Source organism: Macaca nemestrina, chromosome 2 (assembly GCF_043159975.1).
Source record: "Macaca nemestrina isolate mMacNem1 chromosome 2, mMacNem.hap1, whole genome shotgun sequence".
Classification (NCBI taxonomy): Eukaryota; Metazoa; Chordata; class Mammalia; order Primates; family Cercopithecidae; genus Macaca; species Macaca nemestrina.
The window spans coordinates 148,629,411-148,649,193 of NC_092126.1; the positions used below are offsets into that span (position 1 = coordinate 148,629,411).

At 50.5% G+C, this 19,783-nt stretch overlaps 2 protein-coding genes across 27 annotated transcripts in view; one reads left to right on the forward strand and one right to left on the reverse strand.

Annotated features, from left to right (window-relative positions):
• LOC105477668 (tubulin tyrosine ligase like 3) overlaps positions 1-8,138 on the forward strand; it is a 34,000-nt gene extending 25,862 nt beyond the window's left edge. For 5 of the 25 annotated variants that reach the window (XM_071092160.1, XM_071092159.1, XM_071092154.1 and 2 more), the window contains one exon: positions 2,521-3,074. In XM_071092160.1, the coding sequence (XP_070948261.1) occupies positions 2,521-2,661 (141 nt within the window). In that variant the 3' untranslated portion in view covers positions 2,662-3,074. Of the gene's footprint in view, positions 1-649; positions 918-2,268; positions 2,346-2,520; positions 3,246-5,473; positions 5,549-8,047 lie in introns of those variants that run through there. The other 20 variants (XM_071092150.1, XM_071092141.1, XM_071092140.1 and 17 more) reach the window with 12 other exon arrangements.
• Positions 8,139-10,753: 2,615 nt separating this feature from the next.
• Positions 10,754-17,328, reverse strand: LOC105477667 (RNA pseudouridine synthase D3). Of its 2 annotated transcripts, XM_011734280.3 has the most exons (9): positions 17,172-17,328; positions 16,749-16,885; positions 15,508-15,552; positions 15,293-15,392; positions 13,979-14,086; positions 13,813-13,897; positions 13,461-13,584; positions 11,994-12,133; positions 10,754-11,175 (listed from the first exon to the last, which is right to left on the reverse strand). In XM_011734280.3, exons 1-9 carry the CDS (start codon positions 17,294-17,296, stop codon positions 10,984-10,986), a joined length of 1,056 nt encoding a protein of 351 aa, XP_011732582.2. In that variant the 5' UTR covers positions 17,297-17,328; the 3' UTR covers positions 10,754-10,983. The 2 variants fall into 2 exon arrangements, with proteins under 2 accessions (XP_011732582.2, XP_011732583.2); XM_011734281.3 differs by lacking the exon at positions 16,749-16,885 and having other exon boundaries at positions 15,497-15,552; positions 17,172-17,305.
• Positions 17,329-19,783: the final 2,455 nt, after the last annotated feature.

The window sequence follows — 19,783 nt, forward strand, 5'->3', positions numbered from 1 at the left end:
GGCACAGAAGATACCTCCAATTGACTCCAGGTTGCTGGCGAGGCACAGGGAGCTCTCCTGGAGCCCAGCTGAGGGCAGGACACACAGTTTGGCCTGATAGGAACTGAGAGTTGTAAGGGAGTCCCTCTCCTTGGACCCTTCTCTCTGCCTTCCTCTGCGTATTCGCTAATTCATTCTCTCCACAGACTGTCTTCTTTAAGGTTCTTAATTTCTGCTCCCCCATAACCTGGGTTCACACGAGGCTCTAGGGAGGCTCCAAGCCTCTTACCTGTCTGGGTGGCGTAACTCAAACTCCCTGTGCAGAGAATCTGATTGGCTGAGCTCAGGAAGCTGTCCACCTGCGGTAGCCTGTGCAGTGGAGCCACACACATTCCAGCAGGGGCTGGGGGCAGCTTAGGAGGGAAATGTGGCTGAGGGGTGCTGGTGGGACATGGCTGGGATTCCCCCATTCCTCTGGGCTAGCAATTCCTGGAGCTCTGTGACTCTAGGTACTGACTCAGAGGTGGGCTTTCCATTTCTCAGCTCAGAAATGTCTCTATGACCGGATGCCTCAGAAAGTAATTCCACCCATCTCTACCCTGGGTCCCGCTGGGCCAAGGATTCCACTACCACTGACTGAGTGGGCCTTGTCTCCTCTTCTTGCCCACAGCCTGCTGTGGAGGTGCCCCAGTATGTGGGCATCCGGCTCCTGGTAGAGGGCTCCACCATCAAGAAGCCCATGGCGATGTGTCATCGGCGGATGGGGGTCCGCCCAGCAGTCCCTCTGCTGACCCAGCGAGGCTCTAGGGAAGGCAAGGACTCGGGGACCCCTATCCACAGGTCAGCTTCTAGGAAAGGTGCTGGGGCCAGGAGCCTGGGGCACAGTGAGAAGCCAGTCTCCACTGCCACCACTTCAGCCCTCGGAAAGGGGAAGAAAGGCAAGGCGAAAAGTGCCACAGCCCTGGTCTGCCCCAATCTCCCAGAGTGGGACGCCCCCAGCACCAGGATAGGCTGCATTTTCACTATGACCTTTTCTAGTGGGGACAGGCAACCCCACCACTTGAACAGATTGCCGTTGAGTCCAAAGAACCCCCAGGCCCTGGGTAAGACCATTCGCCCAAAACACCCAAGTGTCACAAGGCGATTTATTCCTGCTCTCCAGGCCCCTCCTAACCACCTGGATCAGCCACCCCACCAAAGAGCCACCAGTAGCAAGTAAAAGCCACTACTCACAAAGTATTCTTTAAAAATACACAGCCAAATTAGCTGGGCATGGTGGCGCGAGCCTGTGGTCCCAGCTACTCGCGAGGCTAATGAGGATGGCTTGAGCCCGGGAGGTCAAGGCTACAGTGAGTTATGATTGCACCTCTGCACTCCAGCCTGGGAGACAGAGCGAGATGCTGTCTTAAAAACAAACAAACAAAAAAAGCACTTTGGGAGGCCGAGGCAGGCAGATCACTTGAGGTTAGGAGTTTGAGACCAGCCTCGCCAACATGGTGAAACCCCATCTCTACTCTACTAAAAAATACAAAAATTAGCCGGGTGTGGTGACAGATGCCTATAATCCCAGCTACTTGGGAGGCTGAGGCATGAAAATCGCTTGAACACGGGAAGCGGAGGTTGCAGTGAGTTGAGATTGCACCATTGTACTCCAGCCTGGGTAACAAGAGCAAAACTCTGTCAAAAAAAAAACAAAAGGCTGGGCGCGGTGGCTCAAGCCTGTAATCCCAGCACTTTGGGAGGCCGAGACGGGCGGATCACGAGGTCAGGAGATCGAGACCATCCTGGCTAACACGGTGAAACCCCGTCTCTACTAAAAAATACAAAAATCTAGCCGGGCGAGGTGGCGGGCGCCTGTAGTCCCAGCTGCTCGGGAGGCTGAGGCAGGAGAATGGCGTAAACCCGGGAGGCGGAGCTTGCAGTGAGCTGAGATCCGGCCACTGCAGTCCAGCCTGGGCAACAGAGCAAGACTCCGTCTCAAAAAAAAAAAAAAAAAACCCGGCCAAATAAGTATTGTCTCCTCCAAAGTAGTGACTCTGCGAGGCAGAGTGATTTATTTCAAAGACGACCTTATTTCAAAGATGCCAGAACTTAAGCCCAGGTTGTTCTCTCCAGCGCCCATGCTTTTCCCACTGCAGTATTCTGCCTTTGCCTTCAAGCAGTCACCTCTGGGGAAAATAACTAACATGTGTCCAGCACTTAACAGTGTGCCCCATGCCACTACCTGCCCAGCTCCTTTAGTGCCTACACCAGCCTAGCAAGGTAGGTGCTATTATCCCCATTTTCCAGCCAAGGTATCAGGAAGTTTAAAGAAGTTGCCCAAGGTTGCACAGCTCAGAAGGGGCACAGCTGGGATGCAGACCCAGGTCTGTTGGACTCTACCCTGTTTTCTTCTCACTGCCTCTGGAGGAGGAACCCGGAGGGCTCCATCTGCCTTTACCCCGCCCCCTCCACATCCCCCCATCCTCCACACACACCTTTTAGGGCAGCTAGGCCACCTTGGGACCCCCCAGGCCCTCACAGCTTCTCTTGCTCCCACAGCCCCTCACCACTTCCCCAGCCTCCACACCAAGGCCCAGCTGCCTTCTCCCCATGTACTCCGACACCAGGGCCAGATCCTCAGACGACAGCACAGCAAGCTGGTGGGCACTAAGGCCCTGTCGACCACAGGCAAGGCCTTGATGACTCTACCCACGGCCAAGGTCTTCATTTCCCTCCCACCTAACCTTGATTTCAAGGTGGCACCCAGCATCCTGAAGCCAAGAAAGGTGGGCCTCGACCTGTGGCTCACACCCAGTGGACCGTGCTGAGCATGGGGTCAGGGCTGGAGGGCACAGGCAGACGGCAGCTCCCAGGCTGGCTGGCACCCCAAGGGAAGAGCTTGTCTCCCTCAGAAGCCCCTTTCTCAACAGACTTCTGACCGTCTCCCTCTTCTCCCCTCCTTTCACACTGAGGCTCCTGCTCTCTTCTGCCTCCGAGGCCCCCAGCTGGAAGTGCCTTGTTGCCTCTGCCCTTTGAAGTCGGAACAATTCCTAGCACCCGTAGGAAGGTCAAGGCCAAAGGCAAGTTCAAGGCCAAACTGCGACAAACCCAGGGCTGAGGCGTGCCCCATGAAGAGGCTGAGCCCCCTGAAACCCCTGCCCCTTGTTGGTACATTCCAGAGGCACAGGGGCCTGGGGGTATGAAGCTAGGGAAGCCCCTGCTTCGATTCCCCACTGCCCTTGTCCTGGATCCAACACCAAATAAAAAGAAACAAGTGAAGTATTTGGGGCTTGGCTCCATTGCTGTTGGAGGGTCAAGAGTGGGTGGGGCGAGGCCATGTACCTCAGGGTCAACAGCAAGAGCCTGAGGCCATCAGCAGCTCCGCCATGCAGCGAGGCCCAGAATTCTCACCTAAGGACAGACATGGGGCTTCCTATTTAGGGACTCCCCCAGCATCTCCGATCCAGAGGTGGGGAGCGTGAGCCTTCACTTTACAGATGAAGAAACTGAGTCTGAAAGAGGAGGCATGGCTTGCCCAAGATCATGTGGCAGTGAGTAGACTCAGGGACGTATTGCCAGAACTGCCGACCACGGAGAGCCCCCCAACACCAGAGAACAAGCCGGGCTAGCAGAATGACACCTAATGGGCATAGGAATGTTAATGTCATGAGACGGGGAATGAGTTGACCTTGCCTAAACCTCAGCCCTTCTGCAGAGGGAGTGGGTCTATCCCTTCTTCAGCAAGGGGCCAAGGTCACCTAAAAATGAAATATCCAGGCCGGGCGCCGTGGCTCAAGCCTGTAATCCCAGCACTTTGGGAGGCCGAGGCGGGTGGATCACGAGGTCAGGAGATCGAGACCATCCTGGCTAACATGGTGAAACCCCGTCTCTACTAAAAAAAATACAAAAAACTAGCTGGGCGTGGTGGCGGGCACCTGTAGTCCCAGCTACTCGGAGGCTGAGGTGGGAGAATGGCGTGAACCCGGGAGGTAGAGCTTGCAGTGAGCCGAGATCGCGCCACTGCACTCCAGCCTGGGCGACAGAGCAAGACTCCGTCTCAAAAAAAAAAAGGAAAAAAAAAAAAAAAAAAAAGAAATATCCAATAAGCCACACCTACCTGAAGAAAAGTGTGGCACTGCTTAGTTGTAGTGGGTTGAACTGTGGTCCCTGAAAAGAGATGTCTACCTGGACCCCGTGAATGTGACCTTATGTAGGAAAAGAGTCTTTGTAGCTGGGTATGGTCACTCATGCCTGTTATCCCAGCACTTTGAGAGGGCAAGGCAGGAGATCACTTGAGCCCACAAGTTCAAGACCAGTCTGGGCAACATGGTGAAACCGTTTCTACAGAAAACTAGCCGGGTGTGGTGGCACGCACCTGTAGTCCTAGCTACTCGGGAAGCTTAGGTGGGAGGATTACCTGAGCCCGGGAAGATCAAAACTGTGGTGAGCTGTGATCATGCCACTGTACTCTGAGCCTGGGAACATAGTGAAACCCTCTATCCAAAAAAAAAGTCTTTGCAGATGTAAATAAGTTTAAGATCTTAAATGAGATAATCCCAATGACCAGTGTGGTGCCTACATTCAATGACAAGTGTCTTCATAAGAAAGGATAAAGGCCAGTGGCTCACTCCTGTAATTCTAGCATTTCAGGAGGGCTGACGTAGGTGGATTACCCAAGGTCAGGAGTTTGAGACCAGCCTGGCCAACATGGCGAAACCCTGTCTCTACTAAAAATACAAAAATTAGCCGGGCATGGCAACATGTGCCTGTAATCCCAGCTACTCGGGAGGTTGAGGGAGGAGAATCACTTGAACCCCGGAGGTGGGGTTGCAGTGAGCTGAGATCGTGCCGCTTCACTCCAGCCTGGGCAACAGAGTGAGACTCTGTCTCAAAAAAAAAAAAAAAAAAAAAAAATGATAAGGAGGCTGAGGCGGGAGGATTGCTTGAGGCCAGGAGTTGGAGGGTAGCCTGCCTGGGCAACGTACTGAGACCCTGCTTTAAAAAATATAATAGAGGCCGGGCGCAGTGGCTCATGCCTGTAATCCCAGCATTTTGGGAGGCTGAGGCAAGCGGATCACAAGGTCAGGAGATCAAGACCATCCTGGCTAACTCGGTGAAACCCTGTCTCTACTAAAAATACAAAAAAAATTAGCCAGGTGTGGTGGCAGGCGCCTGTAGTCCCAGCTACTCAGGAGGCTGAGGCAGGAGAATGGTATGAACCCGGGAGGCGGAGCTTGCAGTGAGCCGAGATCGCACCACTGCACTCCAGCCTGGGCAACAGAGCGAGACTCTGTCTCAAAAAAAAAATATATATATATATAAAAAAAATAGAGTAAGAAGGCTGGGTGCAGTGGCTCATGCCTGTAATCCCAGCACATTGGATGGGGGGGTGCCAAGACAGGTGAATTGCTTGAGGCCAGGAGTTCAAGACCAGCCTAGTCAACATAACAAGACCCCAACTCAGTTGTTTTTTGGGTGTGTGTGTGTGACAAGGTTTCACTCTTTCACCCAGGCTGGAGTGCAGTGGCAACATCTTGGCTCACTACAATATTCACCTCCTGAGCTCAGATGATCCTTCCACCTCAGCGTCCCAAGTAGCTGGGACTACAGGTGCGTGCCACCACACCTGGCTATTTTTTTTTTTTTTTTGCATATTTTGTAGACAGGGTTTTGCCATGTTGCCCAGGCTGGTCTTGAAATCCTGGGCTCAAGTGATCCACCCACCTTAGCCTCCCAAAGTGCTCGGATTACAGGTGTGAGCCACTGAGGCCAGCCGCCATCTCAACAATTTTTTTTTTTTTTTTTTTTTTTTTTTGAGATGGAGTCTTGTTTGGTTGCCCAGGCTGGAGTGCAGTGGTGCAATCTTGGCTCACTGCAACCTCCACCTCCCGGGTTCACTGCCTCAGCCTCCTGAGTAGCTGGAACTACAGGCACGCGCCACCACACCCAACTAATTTTTGTACTTTTAGTAGAGACGGGGTTTCACCATGTTGGCCAGCCTAGTCTTGAACTGCTGTCCTTGGGATCCACCCACTTCGGCCTCCCAAAGTGCTGGGATTACAGGCGTGAGCCACTGCGCCCAGTCTACAATTTTTAAAAGGATTACCAGGGTGCAGTGTGTGTGCTTGTAGTCCCGGCTACTCAGCACAGGTAGGAGGACAGCTTGAGCCCAGGAGTTTGAGGCTGCAGTAAGCTATGCTTGCACAACTGCACATCAGCCTGGGTGACAGAATGAGACCCTGTCTCCAAAAACAAAAACAAAAAACCCAGAAGAGCAGACAGACATGAGGAGAAAGCCACGTGAAGATGGAAGCAAGCCGGGTACGGTGACTCAGGTCTGTAATCCCAGTACTTTCGGAGGCCAAGGTGGGTGGATCTCTTGAGGTCAGGAGTTTAAGACCAGCCTGGCCAATATGGTGAAACCCCATCTCTATTAAAAATACAAAAATTAGTCAGATCTGGTGGCATACACCTGTAATCCCAGCTACTTAGGAGGTTGAGGCATGAGAATCGCTTGAACCTGGCAGGCAGAGGTTGCAGTGGGCCGAGATCATGCTGCTTGCACTCCAGCCTAGTGACAAGAGCGAGACTGTCTCAAAAAATAAAAATTAAAAAAGAAAAAAAAAAAAAAAAAAAAAGCCTGGGCACGGTGGCTCACAAAAAAAAGTGCTCCTGTAATCCCAGCACTTTGGGAGGCTGAGGCAGGTGGATCACCTGAGGTCAGGAGTTCAAGACCAGCCTGGCCAACATAGTGAAACACCCGTCTCTCCTAAAAATACAAAAATTAGCTGGGCGTGGTGACACACGTCTGTAGTCCCAGCTACTAGGGAGGCTGAGGCAGGGGAATCACTTAAACCCGGGAGGCGGAGGTTGCAGTGAACTGAGATCATACCACTGCACTCCAGCCTGGGCCACAAAGCAAGACTCCATCTCAAAAAAAAAAAAAAAAAAAAAGAAGAAGAAAGAAAATGGAAACAGATACTGATGTGATGCAGCCACAAGCCAAGGGACACCTGGAGCCATCCGATAATCTGGAAAGGATTCTAACCCCCAAGACTTCAAGAGTGAGGTGGTGCTGGGACTTCTGGCCTCTTAAACCAAAAGAACATTAATACATTTTAAGCCACTCAGGCTGTGTAAATGTGGCAGCTCTAACAAACTAACACACCAGGCCAGACATTCTAATCCAGAAATCCTTGTGTAACTGCACCAGGAAATGCATACAAGCAGATTCACAGCAGCATTGTGGTAACAGCCAAATGACCTAACTGTCCACTAACAGTAGAATGGGCAAACTGGTCTATTCCAAGTATGGAATTCAAACCATACACCATACAACACAGATGCACTTTACAATTAGGAGCAAGAGCAAATCATGAAAGCGTATATACAGTGTGGTTCCAGAAACTTCAAAACCAGGCAAAATGAAATACATGGCCGGGCGCGGTGGCTCAAGCCTGTAATCCCAGCACTTTGGGAGGCGGAGACGGGCGGATCACAAGGTCAGGAGATCGAGACCATCCTGGCTAACCCGGTGAAACCCCGTCTCTACTAAAAAATAAAAAAAAAACTAGCCGGGCGAGGTGGCGGGCGCCTGTAGTCTCAGCTACTTGGGAGGCTGAGGCAGGAGAATGGCGTAAACCCGGGAGGCGGAGCTTGCAGTGAGCTGAGATCCGGCCACTGCACTCCAGCCTGGGCAACAGAGCCAGACTCGGTCTCAAAAAGAAAAAAAAAAAATGAAATACATTGGTTAGGGATGCATATGTATGCAGTCAACTTGAAAACAAAGTAATTCTCCCAAACCAGGGGATTCGTTTCCGACCTAGACTGAACAGTAGAACCCCTTCAAGTAGTTTTTTAAAAGATCAGTGCCAGGGTATCCACCCCAGGCCAATTAAGCCAGAATCTTTGGGGGTGCAGAATTGGGGACTTAAGCTTCCTGAGGGATTGGGGGGGGGATTCTAATCCAGGGCCAGGGTTGACAATTGCTGCTCTAAAAGAAAGGAGTGGGTGCTTGTATTTCGTGCCCCAAGGGGAGTAATATGGGTACTACTTTATAATTACAATTGTCCCTCCCTATTCACAGGTGCCACATCTGTGGACCCAGCCAACTACAGATGAAAAAATAAATAAAAAATGATACAACCAAAAATACAAATTAAAATGCAGTATAACAACTGTTTATATATTTACATTGCATTAAGTGTTATAAGTAATATAGAAATGATTTAAACTATATAGGAGGATGTATGTAGGCTATATGCAAACACTGTGCCATTTTACATATAAGTGATTTGAGGGTTTTGGTATCAGATTTTTGGTGTCTGAAGGGGGTCCTGGAACCAATCCTCTGTGGACACTGAGGGGATGATGGTATTTGTTGTTGTTTTCTTCTTCTTTGAAATGGAGTTTCGTTCTTGTCGCCCAGGCTGGAGTGTGGTGGCGCGACCTTGGCTCACTGCAACCTCCACCTCCTGGGTTCAAGCAATTCTCCTACCTCAGCCTTCTGAGGAGCTGGGATTACAGGTGTCCACCACCATGCCAGGCATTTTTATTTTTAGTAGAGGCAGGGTTTCGCCGTGTTGGCCAGGCTGGTCTCAGACTCCTGACCTCCAGTGATCTGCCTGCCTCAGCCTCCCAAAGTGCTGGGATTACAGGCATGAGCCACCATGCCTGGCCTGTTGTTTTCTTTTGAGACAGGGTCTCACTCTGTTGCCTAGGCTGGAGTGCAGAACACAGCTCACTGCAGCTTCAACCTCCTGGGCTCAGGTGATCTTCCCACCTCAGCCTCCTGGATAGCTGGGACTACAGGCGTGCACCACCACGTCTAATTTTTTGTAGAGACAGGGTTTCTTTCTTTCTTTTTTTTTTTTTATTTTGAAATGAAGTCTCGCTCTTGTCCCCCAGGCTGGAGTGCAATGGCACGATCTCAAGCATTTCTCCTGCCTCAGCCTCCCAAGTAGCTGGGATTACAGGTTCAGGCTACCACGCCTGGCTAATTTTTATATTACTAGAGACAGGGTTTCACCTTGCTGGCCAGGCTGGTCTCAAACTCTTGACCTCAGGTGATCCACCCGCCTCAGCCTCCCAAAGTGCTAGGATTACAGGCATGAGCCACCGCGCCCGGCCGAGACAGGGTTTCACCATGTTGCCCAAGCTGGTCTTGAATTGCTGGGCTCAAGTGATCCTCCCATCTTGGCCTCCCAAAGTGCTGGGATTACAGGCATGAGCCACCACACCCTGTGATGGTATTATTTTAAATCATAGAAATGGCCGGGCACAGTGGCTCATGCCTGTAATCCCAGCACTTTGGGAGGCCAAGGTGGGTGGATCACGAGGTCAGGAGATCGAGACCATCCTGGCTAACACGGTGAAACCTCGTCTCTACTAAAAATACAAAAAATTAGCAAGGAGTGGTGGCGGGCGCCTGTAGTCCCAGCTACTTGGGAGGCTGAGGCAGGAGAATGGCGTGAAACCAGGAGGTGGAGCTTGCAGTGAGCCAAGATCGCACCACTGCACTCCAGCCTGGGCGACAGAGGGAGACACTGTCTCAGGAAAAAAAAAAATCATAGACATGTTTTAGGCATATTTTGATGTTTGCTATATTTCACAATTTTTTAAAGAAAAAGATCTAACATCTCCACTTATGAGGTTCCTAGAACAGTCAGCTTCATAGAGACAGAAGCAGAATGGTGGCTAACAGGGGCTGGGGGGATGGGGAATTAATGTTTAATGGGGAGAAAGTTTTTTTTTTTTTTTTTTTGAGATGGAGTCTCATTCTGTCACCCAGGTTGGAGTGAAGTCATGTGATCTCAGCTCACTGCAACCTCTGCCTCCTGGGTTCAAGTGACTCTCCTGCCTCAGCCTCCCAAGTAGCTGGGATTACAGGCACCTGCCACCACATCCAGCTAATTTTTGTATTTTTAGTAGAGACAGGGTTTCACCATGTTGGCCAGGCTGGTTTCGAACTCCCAACCTCAGGTGATTCACCTGTCAAAGTGTTGGGATTACAGGCATGAGCCATAGCTCCCAGCCCTGAGACACAGTCTCACTCTATCACCCAGGCTGGAGTGCAGTGGTGCCATCTCGTGGTCACTGCAACCTCCACCTCCCAGGTTCAAGTGATTCTCGTGCCTCAGCCTCCCTAGTAGCTTCGATTACAGGCACCTGCCACTGTGCCTGGCTAATTTTATATTTTTAGTAGAGACGAGGTTTCACCATGTTGGCCAGGCTGGTCTCAAACTGCTGACCTCAAGGGATCTGCCCACCTCAGCCTCCCAAAGTGCTGGGATTACAGACATGAGCCACAGCACCTGGCCAAAATTTCAGTTTTATGAGATAAAAAAGTTCTGGAGATGGTGGTGCTGGTTGCACAACAATGTGAGTATACTTGATGCCACAGAACTGTACACTTAAAATGGCTAAAATGGTAAATTTTATTTTGAGACAGGGCCTTACTCTGTGGCCCAGGATGGAGTGGAGTGGCATGGTGCGATCTCAGCTCACTGCAACTTCTGCATCCCTGGCTCAGGTGATCCTCCTACCTCAGCCTCCCAAGTAGCTGGGACTACAGGCATGTGCTACCACGTCAAGCTAATTTTTCTATTTTTAGTAGAGAGGGTTTCTCCATGTTGCCCAAGCTGGTCTGGAACTCTTGGGCTCAAGTGATCCACTGCCCCTGGCCAAGATGGTAACTTTTATATGTATTTTACCACACAAACACACAAAAATCTAACATCTCCCAGCTAGGATCAGGATGGAAACCACCAAATAAAAAGACTACATAGTCAACTCAGCAGAAAGCAAGATCTGTAATAAACATTTACTTTCTTAGCAAATCCTCAAAACCATAACATGAGGTAGGAACTTTTATTATCACAAGTCCAGAGAGGTAAACTTACTTGCTCAATGCCACACAGCAAGCAAGTGGCCTGTCCAGGATGTGATCTTAGGTTTGTCCGACTGCAGAGCCCCCACCCTCACTTTCCAGTGTGTGTGAGGGGGTCAGGAACAGAGGGAGGACTATTGTAAGCGGAGCCCCAGGCACTGTAGGGTCCTGGAGAAATAAGGGGGCAGTGGTGCCAGGAGCTCGATGGGGGTGTCCCTGGCCCTGGTGCCTGGGAGGAGGAGCCGATGTAGGTGGAGGTGCAAGGGCAGCTGGGCAGCCTGGGAGGGGGTCAGGTGGAGGCGTCTGAGGAGGGCTTCATCCAGGACCTGGAGCAGAGAGGTACGTTGTGTTGAGCCCCACATTTTCCAAGCAGCTGGGTACCCACCTCTAAGGGAAATGGGAGTAAGGTGGGCGCTTCCTCTATTCCCCACTGTTCTGCTGCTGTTAATCACATCTTCTTTATACACAGATGTGCACATTCATACAGGCACTCACACTGCAGCAGAGACTGGCTAGGGGGTCACCCAATCAGTTTCCTCCTAGGCACATGCCTCAACTCCATTTCCCAGCCCTCTCACAGCTTGGTGAGACGTGAGTGAGCTCTAGCCAAGTGAATGTAGGTGGCAGTATGTATGCCACTTCCACACCTGGCCCAGAAAAGCCTTACCCACTTGAACCTACACTGTCTCCCTTATCTGGCTGGATATCAACAGCCTGGGTCCCTGAGTACTTACTGCTTGGAGCAGAGCCCACTCCCGTTATTTGACCTTAACATGAGGGCATAGTTCTTGTGTTAAGATTCTGGTAGTCTGGGCTTACTCTGTTAGAGCAGGTAGAGGCATCTGGTGTCCTAATACATGCATGCCTTTGACCCTTTGTACCAGACTCAAAGAATGGCAGACTTAAGAGGGTTTTAGAAATCAGCCACATCAACTCCCTTATTGAACACACAGACAGAATGAAGCTCAAGAGGGTGTTACTTGCCCAAGGCCACACACCAAGATGTGGGTACAGATACAGCCTTGGGAGCCAAAAGGGCTGCCTCCCAGTAGTCCCAAGCTGCAAAGATAAGGTCTTGAGATGCTGTCCATGCTCACCTCTCCCTCCACCCCTCAGAAAGCAGCAAGCAGGTGGGCTGGAGTACCTGTCTTTGGGGCTTGGTGCTCTCAGCTGGCAGCAGAAATCGCTGGCCCAGGACAGTCCCCACACGGGCAGAGTATGTGTGGTCCCCAAGCACAGGGCAGAGCTGTAGTACCATGTGTACCTGTAGTTGACTGGAGAACACTGGGCAACAGGAGAGCCCGGAGAGACAGTGGGCAGCTGCTCGTTCTGTCCCACCCAGTATCACCCCTCCTGCTTTCCTTTGGGGAAACACCACCCCCTTTCTCAGATCACATGTTTCAGTGAGGTCGCTACTACAGCCCCTGCATCCAGAGAGGGACACACAACACGTCAGGACAACCACAGCTATCAATCTGCCTGGCTGTGGGATCCACTCATGATGAGATGCAACCCTGATTTAATTGCTGAAGCCATCAGCCATAAGGACTGTTTTTTCCTGCTGGGGTGCTAGCCTGAAGCTGCCTCCTCTAGCTGGGCCTGGTCACATACACCTCTGGGGGCCATCAAATGCTTCCCAGGCTGCTGTTGATACCACCATCTCCCCAGCCCCTTGCCCGCTTGAGCCAAGTGCAGTTTTTTGTTTTTTTTTTTTTGAGACGGAGTCTCATTCTGTCTCAGGATGGAGTGCAATAGTGCAATCTTCGCTCACTGCAACCTCAGTCTCCCAGGTTCAAGTGATTCTCCCGCCTCAGCCTCCCAAGTAGCTAGGATTACAGGTGCATGCCATCAACCCCAGGTAATTTTTGTATTTTTAGTAGAGACGGGGTTTCACCATGTTAGCCAGGCTGGTTTTGAACTCCTGACTTCAAGTGACCCATCCGCCTTGGCCTCCCAAAGTGCTGGGATTACAGGCGTGAGCCACGGCGCCCGGCTCAAGTGCAGTTTTTTTTTTTTTTTTTTTAGACAAAGTCTCACTCTGTCGTCCAGGCTGGAGTACAGAGGCGTGATCTTGCCTCACTGCAACTCTTGCCTCCTGGGTTCAAGCAATTCTCCTGCCTCAGCCTCCCGAATAGCTGGGATTACAGGCACCTGCCACCGTGCCCGGCTTTTTTTTTTTTTTTAAGGCAGAGTCTCGCTCTGTCACCCAGGCTGGAGTGCAGTGGCGCGATCTCAGCTCACTGCAAGCTCCACCTCCCAGGTTCATGCCATTCTCCTGCCTCAACCTCCTGAGTAGCTGGGACTATAGGCGCCTGCCACCACACCCGGCTAATTTTTTGTATTTTTAGTAGAGACGGGGTTTCACCGCGTTAGCCAGGATGGTCTGCATCTCCTGACCTCATGATCCGCCCACCTTGGCCTCCCAAAGTGCTGGGATTACAGGTGTGAACCACCGCGCCCGGCCGTGCCCGGCTAATTTTTATAGTTTTTAGTTGAAACAGGGTTTCACCATCCCTGCCAGACTGGTCTTGAACTCCTGACCTCATGATCCACCCACCTCAGTCTCCCAAATCAAGTGCAGTTTTAAAGGCTGGCTGGGGTGCAGACCTACCTGTCAGTGGCTGCAGCTGGACCAGGGCACAGCCAGAGCCTGTGGCTACCACACGAAAGTGACTGCGAGTCTTCTTGACACCTTGCAGGATGTCCTTTCGGGATGGGGCCTTCACTGGAACTGTCTGTGGTGCCAGTCAAGAGTGAACAAGCCTTACACAGGCCTGGGAGCTATACCCAGACCCTCCCTGCTCCCAACAGACTCTGGGCAGGGCCACAGTATAGGCAGTGGTCAATTGCCTGTTTTAGGGGACAGGAGAGCCAGCCCTCCCAAATCCATACCCCTGACTCCTCTCCGTAGGGTACTGTATCTAGAAGCATCCCTCCTCTTCCCTGCCCAGACCCGGACTCACAAGATTGACCCCATCAATGTGTTCCAGTTTCAGGGCGGCCTGGATCTTCCCCTCCGAAGCAGTTGGGATCCCATTAGTGACAGCACTGAGGAAGGGGCAGGAGGAGGTCACACAGTGGCTTGCTGGGCCCTCCCCACCACCTTAAGAACCTCCCAGCACCTCTCACCAGTAGGTAGCTGTGGGCCTCTGGGCTCTCTGTGAATGGGTGAAGAACTTCTGGAGGCGACTAGCCGTCTGAGGACAGCTGGAGAGGAGTACAAGCCCAGAGCTTTCCCTGGAATAAGGAGACAAATTACACAAGTTAAAGTCCCTTGAACTCACCCACTAAAAAGGAAACTCTTAGGAAGGAACACTGACCTGCTTCAGGCCAAACACTAACACCAGGACTATAACCTAGACCACCTCCTGAGAAATAAGTAAGGTTTCCCCTTCTTTGATATCAAGACTTTGTAGCTTAATGTGTTTCTCATTTTTCCCCAGCCCAAAGGGAGCTCAGAGCCAAATGTCGTAAGGATTGTCTACCATGTGCCAGAACTCTACTAGAAATTCTGTACATAGTAGCTCTTAAATAAGTTCCCCACAAAAAAGCTCATGAGTTTGTGGAACTGCAGAAATATTTAATCTCAAGTACCATCTTTAATTGATGGCAGTTAGAGGAAAGAGTATCATGGATCGACTAGCAATGCCTGCCACGAGTACAGTCATGGAGAAATGACTACACACTAAGCATAGGTATTATTTTCTCTATTTTACCATTAGGGGAACTGAGGCTCAGGGAGGGTTTTGTTTTGTTTTGTTTTTTTGAGACAGGGTCTCACTCAGGTTGTTTAGGCTGGAGTACAGTGGCAGGATCTCAGCTTATTGCAGCTGCCATCTCCTGAGCTCAAGTGATTCTCCCATCTCAGCCACCCGAGCAGCTGGGACTACAGGCATGTGCTACTATGCCCAGCTTGTGTGTGTGTGTGTGTGTGTGTGTGTGTTTCTTTTGTTTTGTTTTTTTAAGTGAAGATAGGGTTTTGCCATGTTGCCCAGGCTGGTTTTGAACTCCTGGACTCAAGCAATCCTCCCACCTCGGCCTCCCAAAGTCCTAGCGATTACAGGCATGAGCTACCATGCCCGGCCTCAGGGAAGGTTTTGTTGTTGTTGTTTTTCCAGAGATGGGGTCTATTTTGCCCAGGCTGGTCTCGAACTCCTGGGGTCAAGTGATCCTCCTGCCTTGGCCTCCTAAAGTGCTGGGATTACAGGCGTGAGTCACTGTGCCCAGCGTCAGGGAGGTGTCATGCTTTGCCTGGTATCACACCATTTGTACTTGAGGATTTGAACCCAGAGTCATCAGCTTCCTCCTCTTCACTGTACCTGTATCCACCTCTACGATCTCAAACCTTCCTATGGAAAATGTGTCAGCATATCCCAAAGCAGCTGTTTCCCCACCATAGATGGATGCCTGTACTCCTAGCTTCCTATCACCCCTACCACTTACTTCCCAGATGCTCGGACAACCTGAAGCTCCTGCTCCCCGAGCCCCAGGGACTGGCTCAGCTCTGGCAGCACTGACAACAACGTCAGCTCTCCTGATTTTCCTGGAAAGTAAGAAAGAAAAATTACAAGAGGCCAAAGCTTCACGCCTTCACTTTTCCCTCCCCAGACACAAAACCCCCTTCTGCTGCATTCCCTTCCCACATACCCGGCCTGTACCTGTCACTGGTAGACCCTGTGGCTTGTTCAACGTCACTAGAGGTCCTGAAACATACATCACATGAACATCAGCAAAAGCAACAGTAACCCTTTATGCAGCACTTAAGAATTTCCAGAGCACTTTCTCACACATCTTAGCACATGGCCCCATCATGACTCTCAGACGTGACTTATCTACCGCACACCAAACTGAACTGCTTTCTGTTCCTCTGCCACCTCAGAGCCTTGGTACTTACTGTTTCCTCTGTCCCCAAATTTCCCAGGTCTGGCTCCCTATCACCTTGGCTCAAATGTCACATCACAGAGAGGTCTGAATCTCCAATCCAACGTCTGCCCTCTTCCTACAGTTCCTCACCATTAGAACATCCTGTTTCAGTTTATGCATAGCACTTATCACTAGTAACTTGTTCATTTATTTTCTGACACCCATTTCTCCCATTAGAGAGAAATCCATTTCTCCCTTGAGAGCGGAAACCATATCTATCTTTTTCAGCACTGTATACCTGCCTAGAACAGTGCCTGGAACACAGCATATGTTTAAGAAATAGTTGAGAAAAGAAATAAATCACTGAATGGAGAGTGGGGTTCAGAGAAATTCAGTTATTTTCTTAAAGCCACACAGCAAGCTGATCACAGAGCCTAGATGTCTGACTCAAAGCCTGTGTTTTGTCTATCAATAAACAATAATTTGTTGTCGTTTTTTTAGACTGAGTCTTGCTCTGTTGCCCCAGGCTGGAACACAGTAGCACGACCTCGGTTCACTGCAACCTCTGCTATCCGGGTTCAAGTGACTCTCCTGCCTCAGCCTCCCCAGTAGCTGGGATTACAGGCGGACGCCACCACACCTGGCTAATTTTTGTATTTTTAGTAGAGACGGGGTTTCACCATGTTGGCCAGGCTAGTCTCGAACTCCTGACCTCAGGTGATCCGCCCGCGTCAGCCTCCTAAAGTGCTGGGATTACAGGCGTGAGCCACCGCGGCCAATAAACAATAATCTAGTATAGCAACTCCTGTAACTGAGCGCCGGCTATGTGCAAGGCTTGATAGTTATTTGCATCCTCTCCCCACTCTTAACCCTACTGCATCATGGCAGTAAGGTTAAAAGCGGGGAGAGGGTGCAAATTAGGTGGCTCGTCCCAGCTCATGCTGCTAGTGGGAGGCAGAAGCAGGGCTGATCCCGTGGCTTCACTCCGCGGCAGTCCCCTCCCGATCCCTGTGCGGCCGTGCCTCTCACCCCTCACCTTTCCGGTCCACCACGGCTGCCCGCAGCGCATCAACCAACTCCTCCCGACTGAGGTTTTTTGGCAGCAGCCCCGGGAAGGGCTGGTCCCCGAGGGGCCCCGACCGTGGGCGGGAGCCGCGGGGTTGCCTGTGATGCCTGGACAACGAGGGAGAAGCAATGGGAGTCATTCCGTCCCGAGGTGCCGCCCATTCCTATCTCCCGACGCCTCTTCCCAAAACCTGCGGCCTCTGACAAATGCCTCACAATGTCTAGGCTGACCTCGAAAATTCAGGTAGACCGGTCCCATCCTACAGTCGAGGGCACCGAGGCTGAGAGAGGCCAAGGGGCTGTTTTCGGGTAACATCTACCTGATGCAGATCCCGCACGTGCCTTCCCCCTGCCCTAGCCTCCGTCCCGCATGAGGGAGGGGGTACTTAATCACCGGGCTTCGATGCCAAAGCCTGCGTCCTCGGGCGCTGTGCTTACAGCCAGGCCCCGCCGCCAGCCACTCCAGATCGGACGCAAAACACGGCGGCCGTCCATCTCCCGAGTCAGTACAGTGCGCATGTGCTTTCAGAGGAGCAGCGCCACGCTCCCGCCAGCGCGCTGATTGGTCAGCTTGAGTGTCAATCGGAATGGTGACGAGGCGGGACTCAGAGCCGGAGGAGGCGGGCTTTTCCTCCTCCCAGGAAGGAAATACAGCATTGCGGGCCTGTGCTTTTAGGGAGAGCTCAGGCAGACGAATTTGATCTGTTAAGAAAATGTGTCTTGGTCGGGCGCGGTGGCTCATGCCTGTAATCCCAGCACTTTGGGAAGCCGAGGAAGGCAGATCACAAAGTCAGGAGATCAAGACCATCCTGGCTAACACGGTGAAACCCCATCTCTACTAAAAATACAAAAAATTAGCCGGTCGTGGTGGTGGGCACCTGTAGTCCCAGCTACTTGGGAGGCTGCTGCAGGAGAATGGCGTGAACCCAGGAGGCGGAGCTTGCAGTGAGCTGAGATCCGGCCACTGCTGTCCTGCCTGGGGGACAGTGCAAGACTCCATCTCAATAAATAAATAAAATAAAATATACAGAGTCCTCCTTTTTCAGCAGTGAGTAACTCAAGGCCTTGGTGGTTTTGGAGGACAACTGCAGCTAAGGAGTCAATTTGGGCCTAAAGGACTGATAAAGTTTATGATACGTCTGTCATGCTAGCAAAGAAGTCATTAGAAACACTACAGAAGGTCATGACAGAGGTTGAAATGCCTGCTATTCCAGTACCAAGAGCAATAGTGGAGGCAGAAAGTCCCAAATTGACAAGCAAGGGAATTAGTGGAATAACTCTTCTTTGTCGTGTCGGTGTCATGAGGGGAATAGGAAGCTCTTCGGTCTCATTTGCAAATTGAATTTTGGGAGTAAGGAAAACTAGTGTGCATATTCCTGTCCAATTAGCAGGTAGACACATGTAAGTGGAGGAGCCACAGAGGAAGAAGAGACCTTGTGCAAGGCAAACTGGAAATGCAAAGTAAAAAGATGAGATGGAGTACTGTAGCAGGACAAGCCATAGACAAAACTCCTCACACACCGAGTTAAAGAAGGAAGGGGTTTATTCGGCCGGGGGCATTAGCAAGACTCCTGTCTCAAGAGCCGAGTTCTCTGAGTGGGCAATTCCTGTCCCTTTTCAGGGGTCATAACTCTAAAGGGGTGCATGTGAGAGGGTCATGATCAATTGAGTAAGCAGGGGGTACGTGACTGGGGGGCTGCACGCACCGGTAATTAGATCGGAACAAAACAGGATAGGAATTTTCACAGTACTTTTCTATACAATATCTGTAATCTATAGATAACATAACGGATTACGTCAGGGGTCAATCTTTAACTACCAGGCCCAGGGTGTGGCGCTGGGCTGTCTGCTTGTGGATTTCATTTCTGCCTTTTAGTTTTTACTTTTTCTTTATTTGGAGGCAGAAATTGGGCATAAGACAATATGAGGGGTGGTCTCCTCCCTTATTCCCCCCCTTTGAGACTCTTAATAGTGGGAGTTCTCACTTATTTTTACTACCTATGTCTTCTTGCAAGACAGATCGATAGTGATTCATATAGTACACTTGTGCTGAAGCATTTTGGTGAACAAAGGTAGCGATGAAGCTTTTTGTCATTTGAAGAAGTACAGGTAGCAAACAAGGGAGCAGTAAGCATGTTCCTATTACTGTTATAACTCTTGTTATAAGAGTTTTAAATCCTCCTAGCACTGGGAACCATTTTCTAAACATGGCTCCAGGATTAAATCTATGCCACACTTGCACAGGCACATGTGCCAGTTTTGTCATATCTCTAACTATGTCTTCAACTACTTGTTCTTGATTATCTATGTGTAGGCAGCAATTAGTAAGGTTAAATTTCCTACAGACCTCTCCTTTAGGTGCTAGCAAGTAGTTGAGAGCTAATCTATTTTGATAGATAGTATTTCTCATCTGAGTTTCTTGCCAGGCTAGAATAGTCAAGGCTCTGCTGGTTTTGTTAGTGGTTATTTTTAAGACAGCTTGTAACCGTATGATTTGGTTGATCATGTAAATGGGGGTCCAGTATCCCCACAAGCCATCTTATGCCTAAGTAGCCAGCCTATAATATTGTATGATTCTCTCAGGGGACATTTATCATTTTTTCAATTTCCTATAACTATGCTTCTCTTTTCACGGGAAGCATAAACAGGGAAGCCCAGGAGTTCGCCTGTTTTTATGGGCAGTAGGAAGAAAGATGGTTTAATAGTGCCAATAACACAACTACCCGCCTACTGGTCAGGTAATTTGGTGTAAACTCTATACCTACATATCCAGTATAATCCAGTGGGGGCTGACCAGTCCTGGTGGGACTCTGGGTGGGTCCACACGGTTTGCCACTTTGGAAATTTACTAAATGAATTTCTCTATGTGTGATTTGAACTCCACTAAGTGACTGTTTTTGTGGTACTATTATACAGTGTCTATCTCAGACAACTAAGTCGTCCTACAGGGTGGGTGAATTCTTTTCCTTCTCTAGCTATGCAATTTGTCCAATAATTGAGGTTTTA